Genomic DNA, 26,789 nt, shown 5'->3' with positions numbered 1-26,789 from the left:
TACAGGTAGCAAAGAACTTCAACTTTTAGCACTGCCAGTGTTTTTGCTACTGTTTCCTAGTCCATCCATTCTATTCCGACTCTTTCAATCCTTGTTAGAAGTTTTGTGTCCTACTCCTTGCCCTTTGTTATACAGGGCACCTGCAGTGCCTAAGCAGCTGAAGCTGACTGCATTTGCCTGAGCAGAGAGCAATAGTTAGACACTGTGTTGTAGTACTTACTGTGGTAGTCTGCTAATGTGGAAGCAAGGGACTCAAACATAGGAGAAATCAATATTCCCATCCATCATACAAGATTTGCATTAAAATGAGCCAGTGTAGTATAAATGAAATATATGTAAACTGAGCAGAGTATGGTGGGAACAACTTCATACTGTGTTGATTTTGGTGGAATGGTTGCACAGTGACAGCTGCATAGTAACTGATGGAAAAGCCAGCAATGAAAATTAAATCTTTCTTAAAGTCATGTGTACAAAGAAAAGTCAATTCCCAGCACTATTTACATACCTTTTTTTTGGGACTCGAACTTGACTGAAGCACTGACATTCCCTATGAATGAATAGAGAGAAGATTTGGTTCCTGTCTTTGGAATAGAATAGAGAAGATTTGGTTCCTGTCTTTGGTTATATGTAGGAGAATAATAAAGAAATTCTCTGCTAGGACCTTTGATGAATAAGAGAAATTTACTGAAATAAGAAAGTTGATGCTGAAGCATATAGATAAGAGACATGGGCCTGAGTTAAAAACCCAAATTTGGAGCATATTCTGTTCTATGATAGATGACCTTTTTCTCCCACCTGTGTAGTGAAGGCAGTAAATGATGTTTACTCAGGAAAAAAAAAAAAAAAGCTCTCAAAAGAGATTTTTCTAGGTTCTCCTAATTTAACTGAGATTGTCTAAAGACCACTTCTGTTTGCCTTAGTTGGTAGTCTCAGGCTGTATATCAAATTGCATATTTTATATGTACATCTTTCTGCTCTAACAATTTTTCTTGGAACTGCTGATGGTTTTGAAAATGAAAGGTAAGTAGCAATGTTGGAAGTATCAGCATATGTTATGTGTATTTACCATTTCCTTTGCTGAATTCAGTAATTATGAATAGTGATTATATTGATTTAAAGCTAATTCTGGTGTAACACTGTACTATAAAACCAAGAATCAGTTTCTGCAACTGGAACAATGTTGCAAGGAAGGTAAAATAAAAACCTAGGCAAGGGTATCCTTCCAGCATAATTTGAGCCCAGTCTGTGCAAGAGTTCAGTGCTCTGTTCCACAGTGCTGAACACCAAATAGTAAATGCTTCTCCTGGTGAATGAGGCTGAGGAGCAGGGTTTCAGTGGAGGGGAGAGGTGTCTGGTCTAATAGCAGCAATTGGTATTAGAAGCAGCCTCTGGTCAGCTGTTGTAGGCTGTTGCTATTGTTTACTCTCCTGTCTCTTCATATCAGTCCTCTGATTCTTTAACCTGTGGCTTTACTCCAAGGTATCCTTCAAGCTTCCTTCTTGCATCCTCCTCATTTCTGTTCCTGCTTCTCTCTTTTCTCATAATTTCTGGTATTTTTATATGAAGCTAATTCTCTTCCAGTAAAATTCCTCTTATAATTTGCAGATATGACAAATGTAGAAAAGGAAGTTTAGAATGATTTTTGCTAGTCTTCTCAGTTCTCATTTCACACATTTTCTTCTTTACATTGACACTTTATGTGTTTTGTGTTTAGATTGCTAGCAGAGGGTAGAAGTGTAGTCTGTCATAGCTGTTCTCATCTGAACAGCTTTTGACAAAATGAGGTCTATTTTGCTTGTTTGCAGTTCACCACTAACAGAAGGAGAACAGTATTTTGCCCCATAAATTATTATTTTACCAAGTTCAAATTTTCTTCTTGCTCCTTATTTCTTGGTGTTCCAGGAGATGGCAACCTCTGGATGCACTCAAGTTAGGGTAAAGCTCTAGCAGGAAGAAAATCTGACAGTTAGAGGTCTTTTAATAAGTAAAGAAATCTCAGAAAGCATTTGCAATATGTTGGATGCATGTAATGATCCGCTATGCTGCTCAGGATGACCCTCTTACTTTTCTGGTACTGTCATTTTGTTTCAAATTTGCTCTCCTTTTCAGCACCATGACCATGGAGGAACTACTGGCATCTCTGCAAAAGAAATGTCGAACAGAGTGTGAAGAAGCTCACCGACAGTTGGTGTGTGCTCTTAATGGCTTAGCTGGTATCCATATCATTAAAGGTAAGACCAAAGGGCTGTAGCATATTCTTTACTCCTTTCAGTACAGGAGTAAAGGATATGCTCTATCTCTGTGTACTGGGAGGTTAAAAGAAGTCATACATGTGTAATTGTACTTAACCTGCTTTTGTTTTACCTGTACTGCTTTCTGGGTTTCCCTTGTGCCCCCAGCCATGCAAACTGCTATGCTGACTGCTAAGATGCCTTTTGCTGCTCCTGCTAGACAGCTCTGTCAATGTTGATTTTGTCTGAATTACAGGGCAAAAAAGCTTTGAAAGAGAAACAAAAATAATTATATCAATCTTGAGTGTCCCACAAAATAAAAATAAATTAAAATTACTCCATTATGAATGTGTAAAAATGCCACTTTTCCAAGCTCTTCTAAAGTTGACATGCTGTTTGAATTTTTCCAGTTCATGTCAAAGTCTTCCTCCAAAGAGAACAGGCAAACTGCCTTTTCTCTTACTTGCCTCACAGAAGGATTATATTCAGATTCTTTAATCTATAGTTAGTGGGTTTGAAATACTTTGTTACAATTGCAGCTTGGAGATAAGTGTTTCTGATACAGTTAAGTGTTTAAAAAGAGTTACATAAAGATGTAATGCTTCTGAAATGCACTAGTAGCAAAAATTACGTTTGGCCTATTTTGAAAACCAGATGGATAAAAATTGTGTCTGATGAGAAACAAAAGCAGGACAAAAGAGGCAGCGTTCTGGTCTGTAACTGCTCCCCCAGTGTTACCCTTACAGTCAGTCTTCTTTATGAGGAAGGGGGAAGCACACCTTACATAAAAGTGAGGCCATGAATTTAATCTTAGTATAATTGAAAACTTATAGGACTATTATTAGTCCAAATTTATTGCTACAAGCAAAGAAAAGAGCAACAATCACACTTGTTTCTACTTGTCCTGCTTTTCTGCTCACCTTTCTACTTAGGCTCATCTGGACCCTAAGGTCAGTCGTTTTGTAGATGTGGTGGCAGTGCAATTGCCAGTTGTCACTACCTTCATCAGTAGGAATAAGATGTTTGTGTTGATGGTTTCTTCCTCACACAAGAGTCCAGTGAGGGTCATTTTTATGTTTGCTAGCATGTTTGCATCTTTCTTCATTGGTCTGCAGCTCCATGAAAACGCCGAATTTAGTGGACATGATGCCTTTTATGAATGTTACATACTCTTTCTTTGTTCTCTTTGTTGCCCCTAAAACCAGTTTTGTCCAGCTCTAAGTCTGCATTTCTTTGACTGTGGGTGAGTTGTTTATAGCCATGGCTTTCTTATTCACTGCCAAGCCTGTGCACCATCTCTTAGCATCCCATGGCTCTACTCTACACTGCATCCTATATCTTTACTTGTCAATAGCCTCTGCTATTGTTACTAGGCCTGTATTTCCCTACACTACATCATTGTGGTAGTTGTAAATATCTCATTCTACATGGAATAACTGCTTGTTACTGCTGTCTATATAAAGCTGTGTTTGTACCACACAAAGATAAACAAAAGTTTAAAAATATACTAAAAATTAGCCATAGGCACCTAATAAATTACAGAAATTGCTGTCACAGCTAAGCCAAGTAAAAGGTTCAGGCAGGTCAAGAAAAATTCAAGGGAGGCCTAACAGGCTTCACATTAGCAAATTCAGCACATAGCTTTTGGCTGGTTACTAGTAATTGCAATCCTGTATTGTAGGACTACACCCTTACAAATGCAATTCTTTCAATTTAAGAAGCAGCAAATCTTGTTGACATGGAATTGTTACACTTCCATTATAGATAGGATGATGTTTGTTGTTTTACTCTCTTATCTGTCTTTATGCATTTCTTTTCTCTGTACTTCTCCATGTTTTAAGAGTCTCTAAGAGTATTACTGGCTAAGTAAATTTCCATCAGTTGCAAAAGCAAATTAAAATGGATTTATTTTTGCACTGCTTTTCCATACACAACTTCAATTTTGTATTTCTTTTTAATTGATTTTCTGAGAAGTGATTGTGATGATGGCAGCTTACATCAGTAGTTAGGCTCCCTGCATGTACCTAATCATTTCTGCATTTCTGAAGTATGACACAACTTTCATGGTTTTCACTGAAAGAGTGAATAATGCATTTGCAGTGCAAATTTAGTAATGCATCACTGCCATGAGTTGTAGATTTTTTTTTTTAAGTGCAACATGAGTTTTTTGGGGTTTTTTTTGGATTTATGCAACCATGAATACATATTTTAAGATTAAGAGGTTTGCAGATCTTACAGTCACAAAAGATATTTAATTTGGAAACTGCATTATTCTTTGTAAAATATCATATTCTGTCTTTTACCCGTTTTCTGTGGGGAGGAATGACTAGGAAAGAATTGCTTGAAGACAGGCACTTAATATACAGTCTCTCTGAGAACATTTTAATATGTTACAAGTAATGTAACACCTGTAAGGTCATAACTGTTTGTATATTTAAAAACCAACACAACGTGTCTGTGTTTTTGCTACTCTTTTTTAATTCAGGAGAATATGCATTGGCTGCGGAGCTGTACAGAGAAGTACTAAGATCATCTGAAGAACACAAAGAAAAGCTCAAAACAGATTCCTTGCAAGTGAGTGAGCATTGCAATGTAAAGAGACGTAGTTAAGAACTGGAATACTTTAGATTTAATTTAACAGGTCAGTCTTTTCTTCCTCCCAGTGGTATGCTGAATTACTCTTTCAGCCTGCTGTAATGATAACAATATTTTGACTACAATCTTTAGATAGGAATCTGTCAAAAAAAAAAAAAAAAAAGCTACTGTGTATCTAAAAACCTGCTTGTGAGTTTTCTTGATGTCCCTGAAGCAGTGTATGATCTCCACCTGCTGTTCTGCAGTACAGTTAACAAGCTGAATTCCTAGTCTGGTGCCTGTGACTGCTCACATTAAGTGTTATATTACATCCTTCAATTACAGAATGCAGGGTTGGCACTGAGTGATATTAAGGTGCCAGATGATAGAGAATAATAAAATATTTGCGCTGCAGAAGATAAAAGGGCATCAAAACATAGAAAAGAATTGAAGTGCCTTTTCTCTTTGGGCATTTGATTTCATGCCTTTTGAATACTATTTAAAAATATTAATATATTTTCCTGGTAAAAAAGTCATGGTTCTCTAAGTAACATATTTGTAGTTCTTCAAGAGCTATCGGTTCTTAATTGACCAAAATTTTCTTCAGCATAAGAGATTTAAAATGTTAGTGACACATAGACAAGTGATCAGTTGTCTGTTTCTTTACTTGCTTCTGTGAGCAAATTATTGTTTGATTGTGTTGCGTGTGGTCACCTGATGTCTCTGTTGTGCTTCTTTGATTCTTCCTTTTCCTTTGTGACTTCCTGGTGGCTTTTTTGGCCTAGCATAGACGTGTTAGCGTAAACTTCTTAAGTTGCACATAGGTTGTTAATTAAATTGTTCTACTGGATTGTACAATCCAATTAAGTTTTTTTTTCCCCCTTGAAATATATTCTGACTAATTCTGTCTTAGTGTAATACAATTTTACTTCTGTTAAGTTTTCTCAGTTGTGTAGGATTAGCTCTTTGAGATAATGGCAAATCACTGCTGGCCAGTCCTCTTGAGTGACTGAGATAGTAATAGGGCAGAGGTGAAGAGAATCCGGGATGTGAGAAGGGCACAAGTTTATGATAGTGGAGGTTATTAGTATGAGTTTGTGGGAGCTGTGCAGGAAGCATAATATTATTGGTCTGGTTTGAGAAACAAAGGGTGAAGCCAGAGAAGAGGCGCAGAGTTTCCTTATATTAATAATCAAATTTATTTTCCTTAAAAGTATACCAAAAGGTTATGTGTTTTTCAATATCTTTTATTTCAGAGAAATTGAAAATATGAAAAAATATTATAGCTCTTGGTATCTGGTCTTTTCCTCACACTTTATTTTGCTTTAGATAGGCTAAATGAATTGTTTCCTCAGAATATTCCAAAAGACACCAAAGAAAGTGCTCTAATTTGTTTTTCATTATAGTCAAGGGCTGTTTTAATTAGGAGGGTGAGTATGGCATAGGATCTGGTGACCTGGTATCACACTTACTTGCTGATTTGTTTTTGAGATGTTAAAGAAGGTCTTTTTAATATTTCATTTCCTATCTCAGTAAAATGAGGAAAGGAATCTTTCTTTTCTTTATAACGTGCTTCCAGATTAGCAGAGAAAGACAAAACTATTTCAAATGCATGCTAATTTCTTGCTGTAAGCCTTCATTGCTCTTTCCTGTCACGAATGTTCCAATTATTGCTCTTGACTTTGTGTATATTTAGAGACTTCATTCTACACATAATTTGATGGAATTGTTGGCAAAGCACCCAGGAATTCCCCCGACTTTGCGTGATAGCCGACTTGCAGAAGAGGTAAACATCTTTTGTTTTTACATAAATATTGTAGAGCATGTTTTTATTTTTTGTCCCCTCAGCATTTTCTCTAACTAAAGAAACAACAATTCTTTTCATTTCAAAAAAAATAGCTTTTGAGTTAACTACATACATAAGCCTCACTTGTTATTTTATGAGTAAGTTTTATATCTAGGTAAGTTGAATTGTCCTGTTCTCAGACTGTTCTGGGATCTTTTTATTGTTTGCTTATTCAACACAGATAAGTAAAAAATACTGAGTTATATTCCAGTTCCCTTTTGTATTCCTATTGTGTTGATTGGCCTTACCCAAAAGCAAAGTTGCACAATTAGCATCTTTATAGTAATTTGTCTTCTTACATGTTTTTTGTGGCTTACTTATAGATGCTGGATTCTAGGGGAAAAAAAATATTGCTAAATATTGCTTACAAATGAAGGTGGGTAGCAGATAGATAGGTAACCACTTAAAAGCACTATATTAGTTGGGGAGTTTTTACATTTGCAGTATTCCTCACAGATATGATTTGTGCATAGTTTGAACTCTTATTTCCATACAGGCAGAACAACTCCGACAGCATTATATGAGTAAATCCAATGCAGAAGTTGCAGAAGCCCATCAGGCCTTACAGCCAGTTCTTCAAACTATTCGAGAACTTCAGAGAAAGGCAGGTACCTCTTAAATGTTTTGTCTCTGACTTTTGGCATTTTTAAAAAATAATGTTTTCATCTTTTTGTCCAGAACTCTAGCTGTTTATCTTATTTCTCTTGTTAAAATTACAAGGTCACTTCAGTGTTGCTCTCTTAATTTTGCAGGGAACTTTGCTTTCTCTGATTAAATGATCTCTATCTCATTTTGAGAGAGAGAGAAGGAAGAAACTTTGAGATCACAATATCTCTACGTGGCTGTTCTGTGTAGATAGCCTTGATGAATCTGATTCTGCTGAAGGAATATAAAGATGTGGAGAATGTAGACAGTTTCTTAGTCATATGTTTACACATCAATAGAAGATGGGGTGTTTCTTAATTACACTCATCCTCCACTTTTCATGGAATTAGCCAGTCTGTGTTTGACTATGGCCTAAAGATCAGTATACGCCTCTGCTGCAATGAGTAGATTGGTTTTCTGTTGAAAGTTCAAGGATAAATTTCTTGTTTTTCATACAGATACATTCAGGTTCTCCTTGGTGGTTGGATGTCATCCAGACAGCAATACAGTATGCCATTGATGAGGAGCTTGTTCAACGTGTGCAAAACGAAATAACCTGCAACTACAAACAGGAGACAAGTAAACTCTCCATGGCAGAGAAGTAAGAGAATAACTGAAATCAGCTGTTAAATACACTTAAATCTACTCAGGTCTTCTTACTCATTTGTGCTAGCTGTTGCAATTAGATAGCAGACATTTTTGCTTCAGAGCATCTGGACTGCAATTATGTTTCAAAACCAGTCCCTGAAAAAGCACAGCTAGATAGACAACTTGGAAAGAAAAGCAAGAAAATTACTGTTTTCTCTTAGATAAGCATTCTTTGAAATGTTCTTCTGCATTATCTACTGTGGTTTTACAGTCTTCAGTACTCATGGAACTGCTGAGTAAGAAGAATTCAAAGTTTATTATATTAAAATTGAGTAACCTGTAAAAGAAATTGACTTGCTTAAATGGAAAGTAGACAAACAATATCAGAAAATCCTTGTGTAACACCATAAAATAGCATCACTCTTTTTCTGAGCAAAGAATTTGAAGTTGGTTTCAAGTTCAAGACAACAGTATGCCATTTCTTTTTGGGTTCAGTTACAGAGTAATTAATTCAGAGGGGACATTCAAAGGTTGTTTAAATCAACCCTCATCTTAGGATCCAGACCCATCCTTGTTCAATCCAGTAAAGCTGCACAAGGATTTGACCTGTTAAGTATCTGCAAGGAAGGAGATGCCATAGTCTCTGTGTGAAGCCTGTTCCAGTATTTGGCCCACTTGGTGGGAAAAAAAAAGTTATTAAAATTATTTTACCTAGTTAATATTTTCTGTGTTGCATCATTTGTACATTGTCTGTTGTTCTTTTTCCAGGTGCCTTTGACAAAAGTTTGACTCAGTCTTCTCTGTATGTTCCAGTTAGATAAATACAGAAAGCAATAAGGTCGCCCCTTAATTTTAGGACTGAATAGACCCTCTTCTCCTAACCCCTTCTTGTGCATTCTGGATGAAGGTCTGTAAGTCCATCACAGAAAAGGGAGACATAGGAACAACAGTGCTCTGGTGGTTTAACTTGAGGCAATTTTCTCAGATACATGAACTTATGCTTTTAGATACAATCTTTCTGAATCATGTTGTAGTCAAATACATTTTTATTATATTTATGAAATATATAAATATACGTATATACATCTGTGTACAAGTTTATAAAATGTATATAAATTTAAATACTTAAAATACACATATTTTAATTCCATGTGTAAAGATGTATCCTCCACTCTGACCATTGTGCCATCACGATTCCAAAAGGTTGAAATTTCTTCTTGATGGAAGTAAATATATCTCTTATTTTCAGTACTTAACATAATTCTATTGAATAATCTAAATAAAGACACAAGACTTAACCTCTTTTTTCTTCAGCACAAGAGCCAATGGGCACAAACTGAAATACAAGATGTTCCCTCTGAACATCAGGGAACGCTTTTTTACTGTGAGGGTGACTGAGCACTGAAACAGGTAGCCCAGAGACATTGTGGGGTCTCCATCACTGAAATACTCAAAAGTTGTCTGGGCATGGTCTTGGGCAGCCAGCTCTAGGTGACCCTGCTTGAGGAGAGCATTTGAGCAAGATAACACCCTGAGGCCCCTTCCAACCTCAGCCAGTCTGTGAGTCTGGATATGAAAGTGTCATGGTTCTTTGAGAATGATAGCATCACATTCTGGTCAAAATAAATATGAGGAAAGGATTGTTTGCGTGTTCATGCAAAACTTTTATGCCTATCCATCCATCTGTATGTTAGGTGTGTCACTCTGATTTTTTTTTTCCTTGATTGAAATGAGGTGTTTAGAAAGTATCTTCTTGAATTGCTGCTTACAGATTGTATAACTTTGGAAAAGCTATCTGTGACTAAACTTTCTTCTATAACACAGGGATAAAGCTAACTTCCTTTTCAATTTATTTTAGCATATGAGATAAAACTTAAAAAACAGTGTTGTATCAAGTTCTGCTGGTCAATGGTGGAAGCAACTGGTGCTTTGAATTGAGTACTGGATATGGTTAATCCATGGTATAGTGAGGGAGATTTTTGTAAAGCTGGTATTATTTAGCAATTGGTGATATTAACAACAGATTTGTGGTTGCAATTTGCATTTATTTTCGGACTACCTGGTTAGGCAAACTTTGTCTGTGTTATTTTAAAATGCACATTACTGAAGTAGGTTATATTGAATGCCAAGCTTTAGTTGTGTTAAACCTGTGCTTTGCTATCTGCACTGTACAAAATGTATGTTTTGGATCAAACTTTCCATATTGTGTAGAACCACAGTCTTGTCAATGTCAGACCTTGTAGGAATGATGCATTTTCTTTCAGCAAGAGACTTCTGCTCTCAGGAGAAACACAATGTGGGAAGGGCTTAACTTGTGTTTGTGTTCATTACTGCAACACCCCTCCAATCAAAAAAGACAGCTAGGTGGCTAGGTTTTTGGAGAATAGTTTACTGTTATATCCATGTAATATATTTAACTTTGAAAGCTAACTTGCTGAATGAAGTGTATTTTTGTGATGCGTGCATGTGTCTGTTGTGAATTGCAGAGGTGCATTCAAAATCATTTTTTTGGCCAGCAGACACAAGTAAGACTGTATGTGCAGTGGTTTCCATTTAGTAGATCTGCATTGTGGACCAGAATGTTGCAGGTTTGTGTTCACTACTAGTATTTGGCCACACCTCTCAAGTCTTGGAAAGAGTCTTTCTGTTCTAAAAATACCAGGCATCAGCTCTGGGGATACACTGGAGTGGTTTCTGATGGCATTGCATGTAGTAGGAGTAAGCATTTTCTTGTGGTACCAGCTTTGTTTCTTGTCCTACATTGCTATTTTGCTACTTCTCTTCTACTTTAAAATACTGAATTGTGTTTGGATTTTGTGTCTTGGTGTAATTTCCCTTTTTCTTTAAATCAGATTCCGTGACTGCAGAGGCCTTCAGTACCTCCTCACAACCCAGCTGGATGAAGTGAAGAAGTTCCAGAAGATTGTAAGAGAAGCAGTGAAAAACTTAGAAGGGCCTCCTTCTAAGCAGGTTATTGAGGCTGCCACTATCTGCCATTTGCGACCTGTTAGACTGCCACTTAACAAGTAGGTCTTGAAAACAGAAAATATAACTTAGATGTGTATTACTACATTTTCCTTTATTTGAAATAACATACTGAAGCCTTTGTTATATACTCAGGAGCTGTATGCACACAGTTACCACAGATCTATTTGTTAGACTCATGACCCGTGGTTTTATTTTAGTAAAATCTTCTGGTGTCAGCTATATTAGTGTACATATGACTGTTATTTTGTTGGGTTTTTTTGTTTTTGTTTTTTTTTAAGAATTTTGTATAGTTTTTTATGTTGGAATAGGGGTTTATGATAATTTGGTTTCTGAAATTTTGAATGCATCTGTTTTCAATTCTCTATATTGCAGCTGTGTCTTTTGTAAGGCTGACGAATTGTTCACAGAATATGAGTCAAAGCTCTTTATGCATAGGTAAGTTCATAGCTTTATAAATTTCTCACTGTTAGAAAAAGTGAAAGTTGGATTGGTTTATGTTTTCTGAAATAAGTTTATGACCAAATGATGGAGACTTCTTGCAGATGGCTTTGATAGCAGTTCTGTTAGGTTTGATTTTCTATGTAAATTTCATTTGAAGAAGTGGTGTCCAAGGAATGAATACATGCCACTTTCCCTCAAGCCACTATAATATGACCGTACATCTGAAATGAAGGGGTGGCATGTTCAGAAAGCATGTGTATGAATACAGTATGCTAATTTAACACATACTCCTATTTGTGCAAATATTTATTTGTAGTCCAGCTGCAACTGGTGTAATACCACCCTCATTCAGTGTTTCAGTGAGAAGAGATCTCAGACAGAATGAAGCTGAAAGAAGGGTGACATCAGCACGGGATGTCAGAAGTGCGCATAGTGGGCAGAAAGATGAATTACAGCTCTATGCATGCTTTCTTTTGGGCTTCTCTCTCTCATATCCCTCACAATGTCAAAATCGGATTGAAAAGTCTTGAGGTTACTGAGAAAACATTTTGAGACATCTTTACCAGTGGGGGTTATGTTGCTTCATGACTGCTGGAACCAGGAAGAATGGATTCTTTTAAAATTAGCATTATTTGTCAAGGAGAGAACTGGGAAGCTGTACTGTTCATTCACAGTGCCATACACAGCAAAAATTGCATCTCAGTTTAATTGTAATTCTTCCTTCTATAAAATGTCAGAATTGAAATTTTTTAAATGAATGTGACATTAATAACTATTGAAAGATAATTTAGATGTGTAAGCCTTTACAAAAGCTATAGATGATTTGGGGCTGACAGAATGGCCTGAGGATTGGTTCCAAGGTCACTGTGTTCAAAGCAAGCTTTTGATTAGGTAATAAAACAGCTGTTTATATTGGCTTGGTTTGCATTATCCTTTAATCATATATAAGAAGGCTGAAATAGATGATGAATAAGTACAGATGGATGTGGAAGTACAAAATCAGTGCTAAGTGCTGTGTTTGGTTTGTTTTGAAGTGTTAAAGGCCAAATGGCAATATTCGAGGAGATGATAGAAGACCAAGAAGGGCTTGTCGATGACCGTTTGCCCACCACAAGCAGAGGGCTCTGGGCAACCAGTGAAACTGAGAGGGCTTTGAAAGCTCTTCTTTCCTTTGCCAAAGCTCACCGCATGGATGTTAGAGTAACCGAGGAAGGGAGCGCATTCCTGGAGCTCTTTGAAGCATGGAAAAAGGAATATAAGGTACAGTAAATTACATGGTGATCAAACAGTTGTGTGATCCATTTAGTTTATTGTCAACAAATTGCAGCTGAATATTAGCACATCTAAGTCGTATTCCTGAAATTAGGCTTTGCCTATCAACCTTTTCCACAGTGCTTATTATAGGATTTGATTTTAAATTATTTATATGTGAGCTAATTGTTTCTAAAAGCTATACTGGCTACTAATCAAATTTCTAAGTAATGTAATTGCATCTATTAAGACAATATAAAGATATAATTAAATGTGTTCATCTGTTTACTTGAATCAGAATGTAACAAGACTCAGCAAATCCAACACTGGTCCTTTGTGAAATTCAGGTTACCTTCAATTTTGTGAAGAAGGAACACAGTTTTTTCATGTGCCTTTATGTTAGGAAACAAAAGATGGGCCTAATATGCCAATGAGAATGAAGACAGTGTTATGATTCTGTCTGTTGTGACTTGGAAGTACTGATTCAGTGGTCTGTACTACTCCAATATACACTGAGCTACAAGAATGATATTCTGTGAAATAACTCTTTTTTTTATTCAGCAGAGTTTGGAGGGTTTTTTGTTTGTTTTGCGAGGCATATTGTTTCTGAATTTTTAGTAGCATTAATTGTTGTAGTACTAGTAGTTGTAGAAGAAACGAGGAACAGCTATTTCTAGTTGTTTATCCAGAGAGGCTGGAGAAGAGAGCAGACAAAATGATGTCTATCCTGCTTGTTTTCCATTATAATTAGTTGTTGTTATGGCTGAATGCTGTAAAGAAATATTATCTCTTCCTCCAAAAAGATTCTCACATTTCATTTTACCTTGTATGGGGAAGTCATGCAAGTGTAACTCAATTCAGTTCTGCTGTTCACTTGTTTGGGGTTTTCTTACAGCTACTTCATGAGTACTGGATGGTCCTTAGGGATCACGTGTCTGCTATTGATGAACTGGCAATGGCGACAGAGCGACTGAGAGTGCGTCACCCTGATGAGCCAAAACCAAATCCACCAGTGCTCCACATTATAGAGCCACATGAGGTAGGGTACTGGGTAGGAAAGAATGGTTTCTCTTTGAAGGAATCCACCTCCTACAAAAATAAAATCCACATCTGGATCTATGTGTAATGTCTGTAATGTGTCTCTGTTTTCATTTCAGACAGGCTTGGTGGAGTATTGAATTTTTCTAGGTACATAGGGCCATTTTGAGCTTGTAACTGTTACTCTGATATATTTTTGTTAGCTTTCTGACAGAGTGGCGTGTTTCCAAGAGTCTGCTGTTCTTTCAGCAGCAGCTTCCTTTTTCTACAGTTGTCCAGTCTTCCAAGCTGGGTGGAAAATTAAGTTGACCTGATTCCTTACCCATATTGATACTTTTCACAAATACCCATATAAAACAGAAATAAGCACATCAAAGAAAAATATTTTTTTCAGTATTTTGAAGTTTCTGAGCTATCCCTGACTCTGGTTATGATGATAGAGAAAATGCTGGGTTGATTTAACCTCTTAATTTTTTTTTACACCAATAGAAGTGTATTTTCTATAGGCACATTTTGTGGGTTTTTTTCTGTGAGATTAAGTTAGATAAAATTGCTTCTTTCTATAAGGAAATAAATTTCATCTCTGTATTGGAACATTTTTTAAAAAGGAGTACTTTGCTTAACAAATGCCTAATAAAGTCTTAAGATTTATGCATGTATATGCAGCCATAAAAGAAACACCCATTTCTTTGGCCTTCATCCTTCAGGTGCCTGCCACTTTTGCAGTATTAAACTTCTCCACTATCAGCTGTAATTAATCTTAAAAAAGTCAGCTCGATGTTTCTGTCTTTGTATAAGTTAAATCAAAAGTGGAAATTTCTAGGAAATATAAAGAAAATTATTGTCTCTTACACATTGTTTTTGGAACCAGCAGTTAATTTGGTGTATATATATGTACACAATTGGAAGAAAAGAGATGATAAATTGGAGGAACTTCAAAAGAAACTCCTGAAAATCTGGGTTATTTTAATTTAATTTTGTTTCTCTAAAGAGACAATAATGTAAATAAAACAATAAAAAACAATTTTGTGCGTCTTCTGCATCTCAGCCCATTCACACTGCTGTGTTCATACTGGGTACAGGAAAGGAATAGATAATCAGTTTTGCTTGGGGAGAAGCACATTTAAATTTCCAGCATGAGCTGGTTTTCTGTCTGTAACCAGTAAATTCATCAGCTGAATTTCACCAAAAAAATCAATTTAAGCCTTATTGTAAAACTTAACTTTTTTTTCCCCCTTTTAACACATATTTAATGTTGTTTTCATAGGTAGAGCAAAATCGAGTGAAACTTCTGAATGACAAGGCAGTTGCCAAATCACAGCTTCAAAAGAAATTAGGACAACTTCTGTACCTCACTAATCTGGAGAAAGTAAGATTAATGGTTCCTTGATCTTTACCTAAGTGCTCTGTTTACCTGTGGAAGGGAAGAAACCTACCATTATTTTTATTTAAAGCTTCCATCTTAAATCGTATTTTATGTGAAGATTCATTATATTTTGAAATTCGGTGTGCTGTTGTGCTGTTCTTTGTGCCACTGTGTGCTCATAAAATTATTTATTGCAATATATATTTTAGTTACTTGTTTAATTACATGCTTATTAAACTATGAACTAGTTTTAGATGTGTAGGGTTTTCATTAAAACTAACTGGGCCATGTTTAGTAGAAGCCTTATAAAATTATGTGTCTCTGCATACCTTTGGTATTTTACTAAGAGCTTACCTGAAACAGGATAGTCACATCTGGAGTTAAAGTGAGTGTTAAAATTAGCAAAACAGACAATCTGCATTTATTATATGTTATTTTAATCATAGTGTTTGAGTAAGTGCATTTATGTTAAAGTAAGCATAGTTAAGCAAAATTTAAGTGTTTTTGCAACCATGTGAAGCTGATAGAAAATATGTGGAGGTTCTTGTTTGAAGCTTGTATTTTACCATGATTATTCAGAGCTGGTATAGAGCTACAGATGCCATCAGAAGGACTGCAGAATGAAAAGTGCTCCTTTGTGCTCCTTTTGCTTACCATAAGTTACATGTTTTTTAACTCCTCAAGATGGACTTGAGTACATGGATATGTTTTTAATTTAATCAGACAGTGTTTTGGTTTGATTTGGTTTCTTTTAAAGGCTTCATTATTCACTTTTTCTAGAAGCTTGTTTTAAATATAGAATAACAAAACACAAAGCTTTTTTTTTTTTTCTAATTGATAGTCTCAGGACAAAACCACTGGAGGAGTTAACCCAGAACCATGTCCAATCTGTGCACGTCAGCTGGGAAGACAGGTAAGATACTTATTCAGCAGGTTTTACTTTTAGAACATCTTTAGCTGGAGCTGAGCCAGTTGTGTGTCAAATTGTCAGGATCTGTTTTTAAACGAATGTTGTATTGAAAAATAGGGCTGTTTCTGTAATGTACCAACCAGCCTCTCCCCTGAAGTAACATCTTTCACAGATGCAAGCACCTGTACTTCTTTTAGCTTTTGACATCTGCTTAAGTGTTACAAAAATGTGAGTTCATGATTGTTTTATAAATCTGAAGTTATACTTCTGGCAGAAAGATTTATTTCCCAATTATTAGCTAACAGAAAGAGGAAGTAGGTAAACTTCTATTGTATATATTTTACTGTAATTGTTCTTACTGACAGTATTTTTTTCTTCTAAAGAAAAAGATATTACTTATTCATACAGTAGCAAAATCCAATAGAATAAATACTGGCAATGTGGATTTCTTTCCCTGCTGAAGTGCAGGAGTTGAAATTCAAGTAAGACTTAATATACATCATAAAGTACAAAGCCATATTTTAAACTTGACTTACCATGCATTAGGGAAAAACATAAAAGGACTCATTATGGTAAAACTAAATTGTCTCTTTCTTTTTGGGTAGCTGTTTTAAGGAGGTTTAGCTTCTCTTTGCATTATGGACATGTGTAAGCATGAACTGCTTCCTGCCATGTTTCCAAAATCTCCTCTGTGCTCTTCTTCCAAGGGTAATACGGGTTTTTACAGAGAACAACTGTTAGTCCTGTTAACTGCCATTATTCTTTATCTCAGAGATGGAAAAGCTCACTGAAAAGGAAAATAATCTCTTAACTTTCTTTATTTTTTCTTAACAGCAAGACTGCTTCTTTAGATGATAGCAGTTTTCATTCTATGAAAAGATGAAAGTACTTCTCATTCTATTTCTTCACAGTTGCAAAAAACCTTGCAAAGTCTAAAAGACCTGCTTGAAATCAGTGGTTTAGTCAATCTCTTTGCTACTTGGTCCCATGAAAACTTCTAGTTTTCTCACTTGGAATGGCCTAAAGAACAGGCTAGTACAGCAAAAGATATTATTTTGAATTTCAAAACTACTGGTCTACAAATTGCTTCTCTATTATGGAACGTTCCAGCTGACTTGTAGATGCTCTAGGCTCACAAGGGGAGAACAGTTTCTGCAATACAATCTTGTTTCACATACATTCTGTCAAAAAAGAGATTACGACACTGTATAAAATCTTTCTTCTAAAGGCCGAGTATGCTGTCTTGGACTTACCAATAGGGAAAAATTAAAGCATTTTTTCTATCACTCATTAAATATGACCAATCTAGTATGAATGCACAGATAAAGAATTGTAGAGAAGGTAAATCAAAACATTTTTGTAATTTTTAAAAAGTATGTAAATACTTGATCTGTGTTTACATATAAGTCATTAAGAATCATCTTTCATAGAAATGGAAGATTGTAATGTTGTTCCTGAAGTTCAAAACTGAGAAAATGCAAGAAACGGACAATAAATTCAGAGACTTCCTTTAGATCATGAATGTCTCTATGCTGGAAAACTTTAAAATTCAGGCTTTTTAGCAGCTGGAGTGCAACAGTTGTAAAATTCTTCTTTAATCTGATGAATATCATGAAAATAATGTAATTTCTCTATGAAAATGTAATTTATCATAGATTAGTACACTGTTTTTCTTTTGCACTGGCCCAAAACTGAAACTGTGTTGTGTTTGGGTTTTATTGTTTCCTGCACAGTGGGCAGTGCTGACGTGTGGACACTGTTTTTGTAATGAGTGCATAGCAATCATCATCCAGCAGTACAGCGTCGGCACCCGCCGGAGCTCAATTAAATGTGCCATTTGCAGGCAGACAACATCTCATAAAGAAATATCTTATGTCTTCACTGCAGAAGCTGCAAATCAGGAGGATGATATTCCTGTAAAGGTGAGTTGTTTGCAGGAGCTCTGTGGCCCAAACTTTCAGCGGTGCATATTTGTTGTGTTTTGTAGCATACTGTGTTTTTAGGCAGACAAGTGTACTGTATAGTTTTATAAATAGTTTGTCCTAATGACAAAACCTCTAGACACAAACATGTAGGAATTCAGTCCTGATTGCACTGTTATATCTGCTTTTTTTACTAAAGGAGAGTTTTCATTGGGTTAAAGAGACAGCATCTCCATGAGTCTTTAGCAATAGTGACATATAGGTAGTGCATAGGTACATGTTTGCACTGCATGAATGTCTTGTAGAATTGTTTTGTAGGAACCAAAAACCTGTGTTTAGTGCAGTTGTGGAAAAAATAGAGGATTCTGGGCTAAAATGCACGGGTAAAATACATTGATAATACTTTGGTTTAGCTGATACTGCTGTCTTTTATTAAAATATTATTATGATACAGCTGGATTAAAGTATGATTGTAGTGCTTGTCATAATTTTAATCTGATTAGTGTAGTTAAATTTAATTTAACTGAGTTTAAAGTTAATTTAATTTAAGTAAATTTAATCTGATTAGTATAGTTAAAAATAATTAGTTGTGCTGAGAGACTTCCATGATATCTGTGCAAGTCTCCTTGAACCTTGCACAATTTCTAGGGTTGCTACCCTGTATTGAAGACAATGCTACCATATTCACACTAGTTATTTCAACCTCCCTGGACAAATGAAATTGCATTTTATGAGTAGATGATTCCTAACTCGAATTATTAAAGTAGTTGACAGTATGTGGCACCAGGGGGAGTAAACAGGCTGTGTTTTTCAAGTGCTACTTCTTAGAACGCTACTTCATGCAGGGCCATTTTACGTATTAATTCCATATACAGTTTAGAGATATCACCCTGTTTCTAACAAAATTTCAAATATGTTTCATAAATTGCATTAAAAAATAACCAGAATAACCAAATTTCATAAATAAGATGTTGAAAGAACATGTCATTTGCTGTCCCATGTAAAGAGTTGTAGTGTTTTCTTGAAGTATTTCTGCATCAGAAACTTTGAACAAAGCAAAAATAAACCAAAATATGAATTCTGTGTGAATTTGCTTGAGCAAAGCTCATTTTTTAGTTAATGAAAAACTAAAAATTTACACTGTAGCTTCACTGTATTTACTACTTAAACAAGCAACATTGTTAAAAAATTCTACCTCATATTCTTTTAAAGGACAGTTTACAAAGAATAACAAACTCACTATAGTTTCTATAGAATACTGCTGTTAAGATCAGTATCTTTCAGAACAGATATGAAAATTGTGTGATTTATTCAGTGTTCATATTTTAATCTGATATTCCTCAATTCCTCCAGTCTCTTAAAGTATTCACTACCTCTCTTTCTTTCTAACTCTTTATTTTACTGACACTAACCGTCTTAAGGTAATGCCTTAGATGCAAAAGGACTACTGTAAATGGAAGCATTTTATACTGAGAGAGACATTACTGGCATCCCTGCATGTTTTGGTTTTGTAAAGGCTTCCTGTGTCTGGTCAGTATTATAGTGGGTGTTGCCAGCCTGTCATCTGAGACAGAAATTGTTTGTTAGAGGATAGTTTTGGGTCTGATGTTAACTGTTCCATAATTCATTGGATCTAGCCAATTTCTTTATAAATTCTCATCTGAATATTTAACAAAATGACAGACTGTGGTGTAGGGGATACCATTTTTGAAGACGGACTGAAAAACAAGAGTGTTTCTGTCAGTTTCATCTCTCCATAGAGAATAAAATTAAGACCTTTGTGTGTGCTGTGAGCCAAAGTTTTAGTCACTTGTAAGTTCAATAAGTTCAATAATATAGTTTACATAATGTAGACAGAGGGATGAAGAACTGCACACAGTTGTCTTGTTTAAAAAATAGAGCAAAAGGACTGTTACCACTTTGAGCATTGTGCTGTTCTTTTCTGCACCACAGTTCCTCCTACTGATCTTGTACAAGTCACCTTTGTGACACCCAAGTCACAGGAATCTGAAGGGTGGAAAAATCAACAGTGGCTAAAGCTGCTATCTGTTATAGGAGGGAAAAGAACCTATGATAAAGTCAAAAACAGTTTCTGAGGACAAGACAATTAGAACAGATTAACCAGGATTGTCATCACTGAATCAGATATGAATAGTATTGGAAAAGCCATAAATGATCCTGGAATTATGTAGGAAGGCCTAAAAGCTTGTCTCAGATCTCCTAACTGTAGGTGTTTATGATTGACAGGCAGTAGCCATAGGGCTGCAAATGTGTCATCCTTTCTGACCTGCCAACATAAGCATTTCTAATTGTCCATCTGACTTTGCAAACAGTCAGATGGACAGTCAGTGTCTATCAGGTGAACAGAAATGATGTGGAAGAAATCTGATTTGTTTCTGTCTGTGACATTGCAGGGTTGGAATCACTGTGGAGGACCCTGGGTAAAAAATGGCACTGCTTACTGCAGCCTTTGGTAAAACAGTCTGCAGAAAGTCTTTCACATGTTAGGTGCCTAATGTGTGAGTGATCAAGCAGCCCAGCATTGGTTCCCAGCTTGTGCTGAGACTGCTGACATCCTTCCCAGCCAATTCTGCATGCAGCATGACTTCAGTAAATTTGATCTGTCATTGTAGTGAGCCAACATATTTAATTCAATGTTCAAAAGACAGGTGCAGACAAAAATAAAACAGTATTTGTCCTGCTGAATCTAGCACAGTTTGAGATGACTATGTGTGTAGTAAGAAAGTAAAGGCTTCTTTAAAAAAGACATGAGGTAAAATTGCTGTAATAGAAAGTACATACTGAAGGAGGTGGAAAAAGAATTGCATCTCATTGTGTCCTCTGGCTGACCTAAGGGGAAAGGGAAGAGCACATAAATCAAAATGGACAAGATGTAGAATAAAGTATTGGAGTCATTAAGTTCTGAAATACTTCTGAATGCAGAATAGAAAGATGTTTTCATTGCAGCTCACCATAATTCAAAAATTAATTATATTTACAATTTTCATACTGTTTTAAGTATACTTAATGAGCTTCATAGTACTGAACATAAGTTTGATGTTGCCAGAATGAGAAACAAAAGCAACATAAATAGCATTCAGGTACTTTTTTTTCTTGGACCATTTTCAAAAGATGTGAAGGTAGGGAAATTTTAATGTGCATTTGAAAGATTCACTAAAGACTGTGCCACAAAGTTAAACTGCAGGAGGCCTAATGGGCACGTTTGGTGCCACTGCACTGCTTGGGCTGTCTGTTTTGCCTCATGCAGAACTAGAGGTGTGTCTACATGGCACTTCATTCCTCCATGTGCTGCTCATGCTGTTACACACTGCTGATCCTAGTGCAGTGTGTTATAAGGGAGAGGTAAAAGTAGTTCAGTGCTACCTAACCTGCCCTTCCTCAAGACTGATCATTGTTAACTTTGTGTGAGATGTGTAAGAGACGTAATATAACATGATTTAATAAAGCAATGAATGTGGAAGGAGTTTATTACTATCCTGCTTTACTAATGTGCTTCTTTGACTTTTCAAAGGGAAGTCACTCTACCAAAGTGGAAGCTGTGGTCCGAACACTGAAGAAAATCCAATTTAAAGATCCAGGGGCTAAGTCCTTAGTTTTCTCAACGGTATTAATCACCATTTTCTGTCTTGTCTTTGCATGTGTGTTTGAGCTAGTTTAGCTACCAAAATGTTGAATCACTCTGTACAACCACTTGATTGTTTTGAGGATTTGTAGGGCAAGTCTTGTAACTGGAACAAGAATAATGATCATAGTCAGCAGATGTGAAAGCTTGTTTCTCTAAAGGGCAAGCACTTGGATTTGTATGGAAGCAGTAGAAATTCTAGATAATTTTAAATGTGATGGCCAGATGTTTTTGATACATGGTAAAACTGGTTTTGCAATGGCTACCAATTTCTTCAGGTTGATCTTACTAATTACTTGTCTTACTTAGTTTTGTGAAAGATTTGGTTTCTAGCACACAATTTTTTCTTTAGAATTGCAAATCCTAGCAGTTTGAAAAGCTTTTAAATCTACTCTTTGTTAGGGAAGCTAATTATTATTTTTTAGTTGTCATTGCTGTTCGTAATGTTGAGTTACTTTTATTGTGTTGTGTGGTTTTGTTTTGTTTTTTTTTTTACAGTGGCAAGATGTGTTGGATATAATTTCAAAAGCTTTGTATGACAACAACATGGTTTTTTCTCAGATCAATGGAATTAGTAAATTTCAGGTACATAAAGGATATTTTTCTTAAATTATTTTCAGTGGGAAAATCATAGTTCATAGAAGTTAATCTGATCCTTTTTACTTTGCTGCTTCATTTCAGAAACTAAAAAAGCAGCAAATTTGTATGGCTGAAGTTTTGAGCTCTAACTTAATCATTCTAAAAATTATAATCTCAAAATATCCCAGTTTAAAGCATTTTGAGATAAACAGTAAATTCGCTTTTGAGAAAGATGCATTGGCATGGAAGTTAAGGATGAGACATTGATCAGTGTTGCAAGAAGTTCATGCCTTCCTGAGACTGTCATGTATCTGTTCTGGGTTGACAGACCTGCAAAGATTGTCGATCTGGAGCCTGTATAAACTGCCATAATTTGTTGAAAATATAGTCTTGTCCCCCACACATGACATTGAGGAACTTTTGTCACACTGCTGTGATGTTTGCCTTTTAGGAAAACCTGTCTGCATTTAAATATGATCCCAACATCAATATTTTGCTGCTGCCTCTTCACACTGGTTCAAATGGACTAAACATCATCGAAGCAACTCATGTTCTGCTCGTGGAGCCCATTCTGAATCCAGCACATGAGCTACAGGCTATTGGCAGAGTACATCGTATTGGCCAAACAAAGTAAGATTTACAATTGTGTTCAATGGTTTAGATATGGTCCAGAGTAGGTCTGAAAACACCTTGTTCAGCTGCTGCCCTATTTTATGTGTGCCACTGATGCCTTAGTTTTTAACTTTGGACGTCTGCGTGCAAAAATATCCAGAAATGTCTTGCCTTTGCAGGTCCAAGAAACTCATAATTTGTCGTATATGGCTACGTTCAGGCATGGCCTTTATAAGTTTCCTTGAGAGGCTCTTTCTAATTGGTCATTCTTAGCTCCAGATTGCATAAATTGTTAGGGGTTTTTTCTTTCCTTCTTTTGGGACATTTTTTAGTTGGGGTTTTTTTGCAAAAAAGAAAGTTATAGCACACTCTCATTAGAATTGATAAGTTTTTAAATCACAATTCTGCCCTCACCCCTGTCTTTTTGAAGAAATTAGTGAGTTTGCATGTCTCTTGTTTGTTTCACTGTTGTTGCTCTGACACAGGTAGTACTGAACACTTGAAAAAGGTTTGAGAAAGTTTGTCCTCAACATATGAGATGTACGTGTTTTTTCTAAGGTCTTGTGACTTTATTAAAAAAAAGTTTAAAGCCCATGAAGAAGAAAAATAGCTGCAGTCAATTCTGGAATAAAAATACTGTAGAATAATATTGGGGTTGTGTTCTGGAAATGAAAGCAAAGAGAGAGGAGGACATGAAGGAGCATGTATGCGTAAGAATGTTTATGAACAAGTGGATATTTGTGTGTGTTGGTAAAGATTTTGAATTAACTGTGAGGGCATAGGAAAGACTGATCGCAACAGCCCACACTGCAATTCTACATGATGCTGGCACGAAAGGTGCAGCAAAAACCTTGCGATAAAACCACCAAGAATACATAGTACTTTTTAAGAATTAAGATTTCAGCTAGGCATATTTTTTAAAAGGGCTGTGTTCCAAGTACACTTAGCATTAGGGAACACTCTTGTTTAGTGTCACTGGTGCAACTATTACCAGTTCAGTTCTTATTTACTTCTCTTTTTTAGGGGTAGACCTTTGCCTGTGAATCTGAAAGCATTCCCCCTGCACTCTTCTGTGAAATGTTACCTGCCAAAGTTTCAACCTAAGACCTAAAAACCTTCTAAGCATTTTCAAGGGTTCTTACCTTGAAAAATGTTTATACTGGGGAGCACGGGGTGCTTTTTCATTTTTATCTTTGGATCTGACTTTTGTCCATTTCACTTTCTGGTGCCTGTCACTTTTCTAAATTACTGCTTTCTTTTTTTAGATTTTGTTTCATAAATGGAATTTTCATTTTGTGGTATGTTTATTGACATTTTGGGTTTTATATTTTACCAGTGTTTACTGACTCCAGTTACTGACTTCTTTAAAAAAAAAAATGTTATATTTTGCTGTCTTCAAAAATCATACTATTAAAACTCTGGGAGTTAGGTTTAATTTTCCATCACATTGAGCTCTTGTCTCTTGGAATAATTTGTGCCATTGAATTATGAACATTGTATATAACCAGTGGGCAAAACTCTTTTTTCTTTGTGCTCTGGAGGAATGTTTCTAGTAAGGACACAGAAAGCAGAACTTTGCCCTGTATCTACGTTAGGATTTTAGCTAATACAGCTTACATTCATTTAGTGTATGATCAGTAAAGTGAGTGTGTTTACAGGGAAGCACTAAGCTCTCTGAAGTGTCAATGGAAGTTGCCAATCGCTTCTAACATTTATTTCTTAAAAACCAGAGGCATATTTTCAACACTTTTAATAGCATTAATATGAGATAAAATATGGTCATGAACTTTGGCAGTAAAAGTACAACTTCTGCTCACTTATGGTGGCATTTTCTTTTTTTAAACACATTCAGATCTACGATTGTTCATAGGTTCCTGATAAAAGCAACAATAGAGGAGAGAATGCAGACTATGCTGAAGACTGTAGATAGAAGGTATGTGTTGGAATTTTTTTTAAATGTAATTATTGCACTGAAAATGAAAAGGTGGTTCTCCACCATACTTCTCTTGTGGTTAGGAATGTATATCTTATATATAACCTTCAACTGTTCTTCAAACTGTTTGGATTGGCAAAACAGTTTTAAGACTTCAAAAGTTTTAACCTGGTTCCAGTAATGTGCAGCTTAAGGTATGTTAATTCTCTGGAAAATATTTTGGTTATGTTTTTTGTATTTTACTTCATAAAAGCCCAAGTAATGATTTATGTATTATGGTATGATTTGTCTTTTCAGTTTACCTATTTTCATTGGTATAAAAACATTGCAATTGATGGAGTAGCACTAAGCCTGCCACTAGAGCAACAATGTGTTATAAACTCTAACATAGGACATGGGTTCTTTCTTTTGTTATTTTATTTTTTTAATCCTACAAACCTCATCCAATGGTGCTGTGTCAACAGCTTGGTTTCACAGTCCATGCAAGCACTGCCCAGATGCTAAGTCATACATGAGGCTGGTGTGCAGACACAGAAAGCAGCTCTCACTGTGGTTTATCTTTCCAAAATCTATAAGCAGTGATGGATTGGAGCAGGACCAAAAATGCTATTTACATTCCTTATGCAGACAGTGTAAGAGGTTTGTACCTTTTAACCAGATGGTATACACATGACAAATCTAGGAGGAGGCCTTTGTTTAAGGAAATTTTCTTTTTTACAGATCATGAAACTAAAAATTACATGCACATCTTTGGCTGTAGTTATGAAAGATTTCAGTTTTAGCTCTTTAAGAATTATTTATTCTCCTTATCTGTGAAGTAGCACTACTCTTGCACATAAAATTCAGATAAATGTACAGTGGTTGAATGATCCCATGAGGGCTAATGTTTTGAAAGCAATATTAAACGTTACGCTTGGCAGCTCAAGCAAATCCCTTAAATGTTAAGAGGTCAAAGTGCATTATCCCATGTTCTGCTGCCTTGGCAGTGTTTGGTGTTGACCACGTTTGGGGACAGTAGATGGACTCTTTATCTTACTTAGAATGTGCAGGAGCAGTAGCTGATGAGTGTATGTGTTTCCTGGACAGAAGGTGTGCTTTCCTGCTGAGCTTCAAAGCTGAGCAGGTATTGACTCTGAACTGTGTGCTCTGTTTTCAGTGCACACAGCTCATTTCTTACACTGATTCTTTCTCTGATGCCCACGTGCAATTTTTTCCCACAGCCACACGAGCTCTTCCATGAAACAGTCAGAAGCCTCAGTGTTGACAGTGGCAGATTTGGCTGACCTTTTTACAGAGGAAACTGAAGAACTTGAGTAAAAACATTGGTTTGACCTAATGAAATTGGAAAGTACCTGACCCAGTAAGCACCAGGATAAAATCCACTTGATCTGTCATTCCTGTAGGCATCATCTAACACTTGTCTGTAAGACAGCAATCGGAAATTGAGAAGTCTTAATTTTTACTGATTTATTCTTTGGTGATGTTCATAGCAGCACACACTTCTGATGGCACTGGATAAAAGTTGCACTTTGCACATTATACAAAAACATGAATTTTTTTTTCCCAAAGAGAATTTGAGCTGGATGCTGAAACTGAGATCTTGGACCTTTGGTTGAGAGGATTTTTACCATCAGGCTTGATCGGCTATTAGCTCAGTCTGAGAACAAAACTTGTGTGGGTGGTTGGGTGGGAAAGGGAAGCAGAAAAATACAGATCTAATTTTTTTTTATTGTACAAAGAGTTGTTAGAAAGAATGACTGTAAATTAATATTCTTCTAGAAAAGGCTTGTTAGATTTAATGCAGAGTTATTAAGTGTCTTATTGTTAACACTTCAAATTACAAATGTTTACTAATAGTTTGGATATTTGTATTAGGACTTTAGATATTCATAAAGACTTTTACCGTTAAATATTTCATTGTTAATGCTTACGGCAAAAATATGATAATTAAATTATGCTTTTTGTATGTGTGTTGGTCTGGTGATCAGTTAAAGACTTGAACTTGCTGTACATTTTTTTCACTTGAAGCTGTGACTAAGTTAGTGCTCTGTTTGAAAAAAACAAGAAAAGCATTTGCTACAGACTTTTCAAAAGGTTACACTGCTGATTACTTCATAATTATTTGGTGTTTCTGTGCATTGTCTCACCCTGATCTTTTTTCTAGTTCTTCCCCTTAAAGATTCAGCAATTTAAATATACAAAATACATGAAATTATGGTAGG

General features: G+C 35.8%; 1 protein-coding gene across 3 annotated transcripts in view; it reads left to right on the top strand.

Annotated features, from left to right (window-relative positions):
- SHPRH (SNF2 histone linker PHD RING helicase) overlaps positions 1–26,567 on the top strand; it is a 47,658-nt gene extending 21,091 nt beyond the window's left edge. For all 3 annotated transcript variants that reach the window (XM_041423495.1, XM_041423493.1, XM_041423494.1), the window contains exons 14-30: positions 2,110–2,231; positions 4,717–4,805; positions 6,502–6,591; positions 7,148–7,255; positions 7,755–7,897; positions 10,737–10,910; positions 11,245–11,307; positions 12,348–12,573; positions 13,460–13,603; positions 14,870–14,971; positions 15,810–15,881; positions 17,612–17,800; positions 21,333–21,425; positions 21,942–22,028; positions 22,474–22,652; positions 24,487–24,567; positions 25,788–26,567. In XM_041423495.1, coding sequence (XP_041279429.1) covers positions 2,110–2,231; positions 4,717–4,805; positions 6,502–6,591; positions 7,148–7,255; positions 7,755–7,897; positions 10,737–10,910; positions 11,245–11,307; positions 12,348–12,573; positions 13,460–13,603; positions 14,870–14,971; positions 15,810–15,881; positions 17,612–17,800; positions 21,333–21,425; positions 21,942–22,028; positions 22,474–22,652; positions 24,487–24,567; positions 25,788–25,884 — 2,059 coding nt within the window. In that variant the 3' untranslated portion in view covers positions 25,885–26,567. The remainder of the gene's footprint in view (positions 1–2,109; positions 2,232–4,716; positions 4,806–6,501; positions 6,592–7,147; positions 7,256–7,754; positions 7,898–10,736; positions 10,911–11,244; positions 11,308–12,347; positions 12,574–13,459; positions 13,604–14,869; positions 14,972–15,809; positions 15,882–17,611; positions 17,801–21,332; positions 21,426–21,941; positions 22,029–22,473; positions 22,653–24,486; positions 24,568–25,787) is intronic.
- The last annotated feature ends 222 nt before the right edge of the window (positions 26,568–26,789 follow it).

The sequence above is a fragment of the Onychostruthus taczanowskii genome, unplaced genomic scaffold (assembly GCF_017590055.1).
Source record: "Onychostruthus taczanowskii isolate IOZ18803 unplaced genomic scaffold, ASM1759005v1 scaffold78, whole genome shotgun sequence".
Taxonomy (NCBI): domain Eukaryota; kingdom Metazoa; phylum Chordata; class Aves; order Passeriformes; family Passeridae; genus Onychostruthus; species Onychostruthus taczanowskii.
Note: the sequence above shows the minus strand (reverse complement) of the source record. Positions and strands in the feature narration are given on the sequence as shown.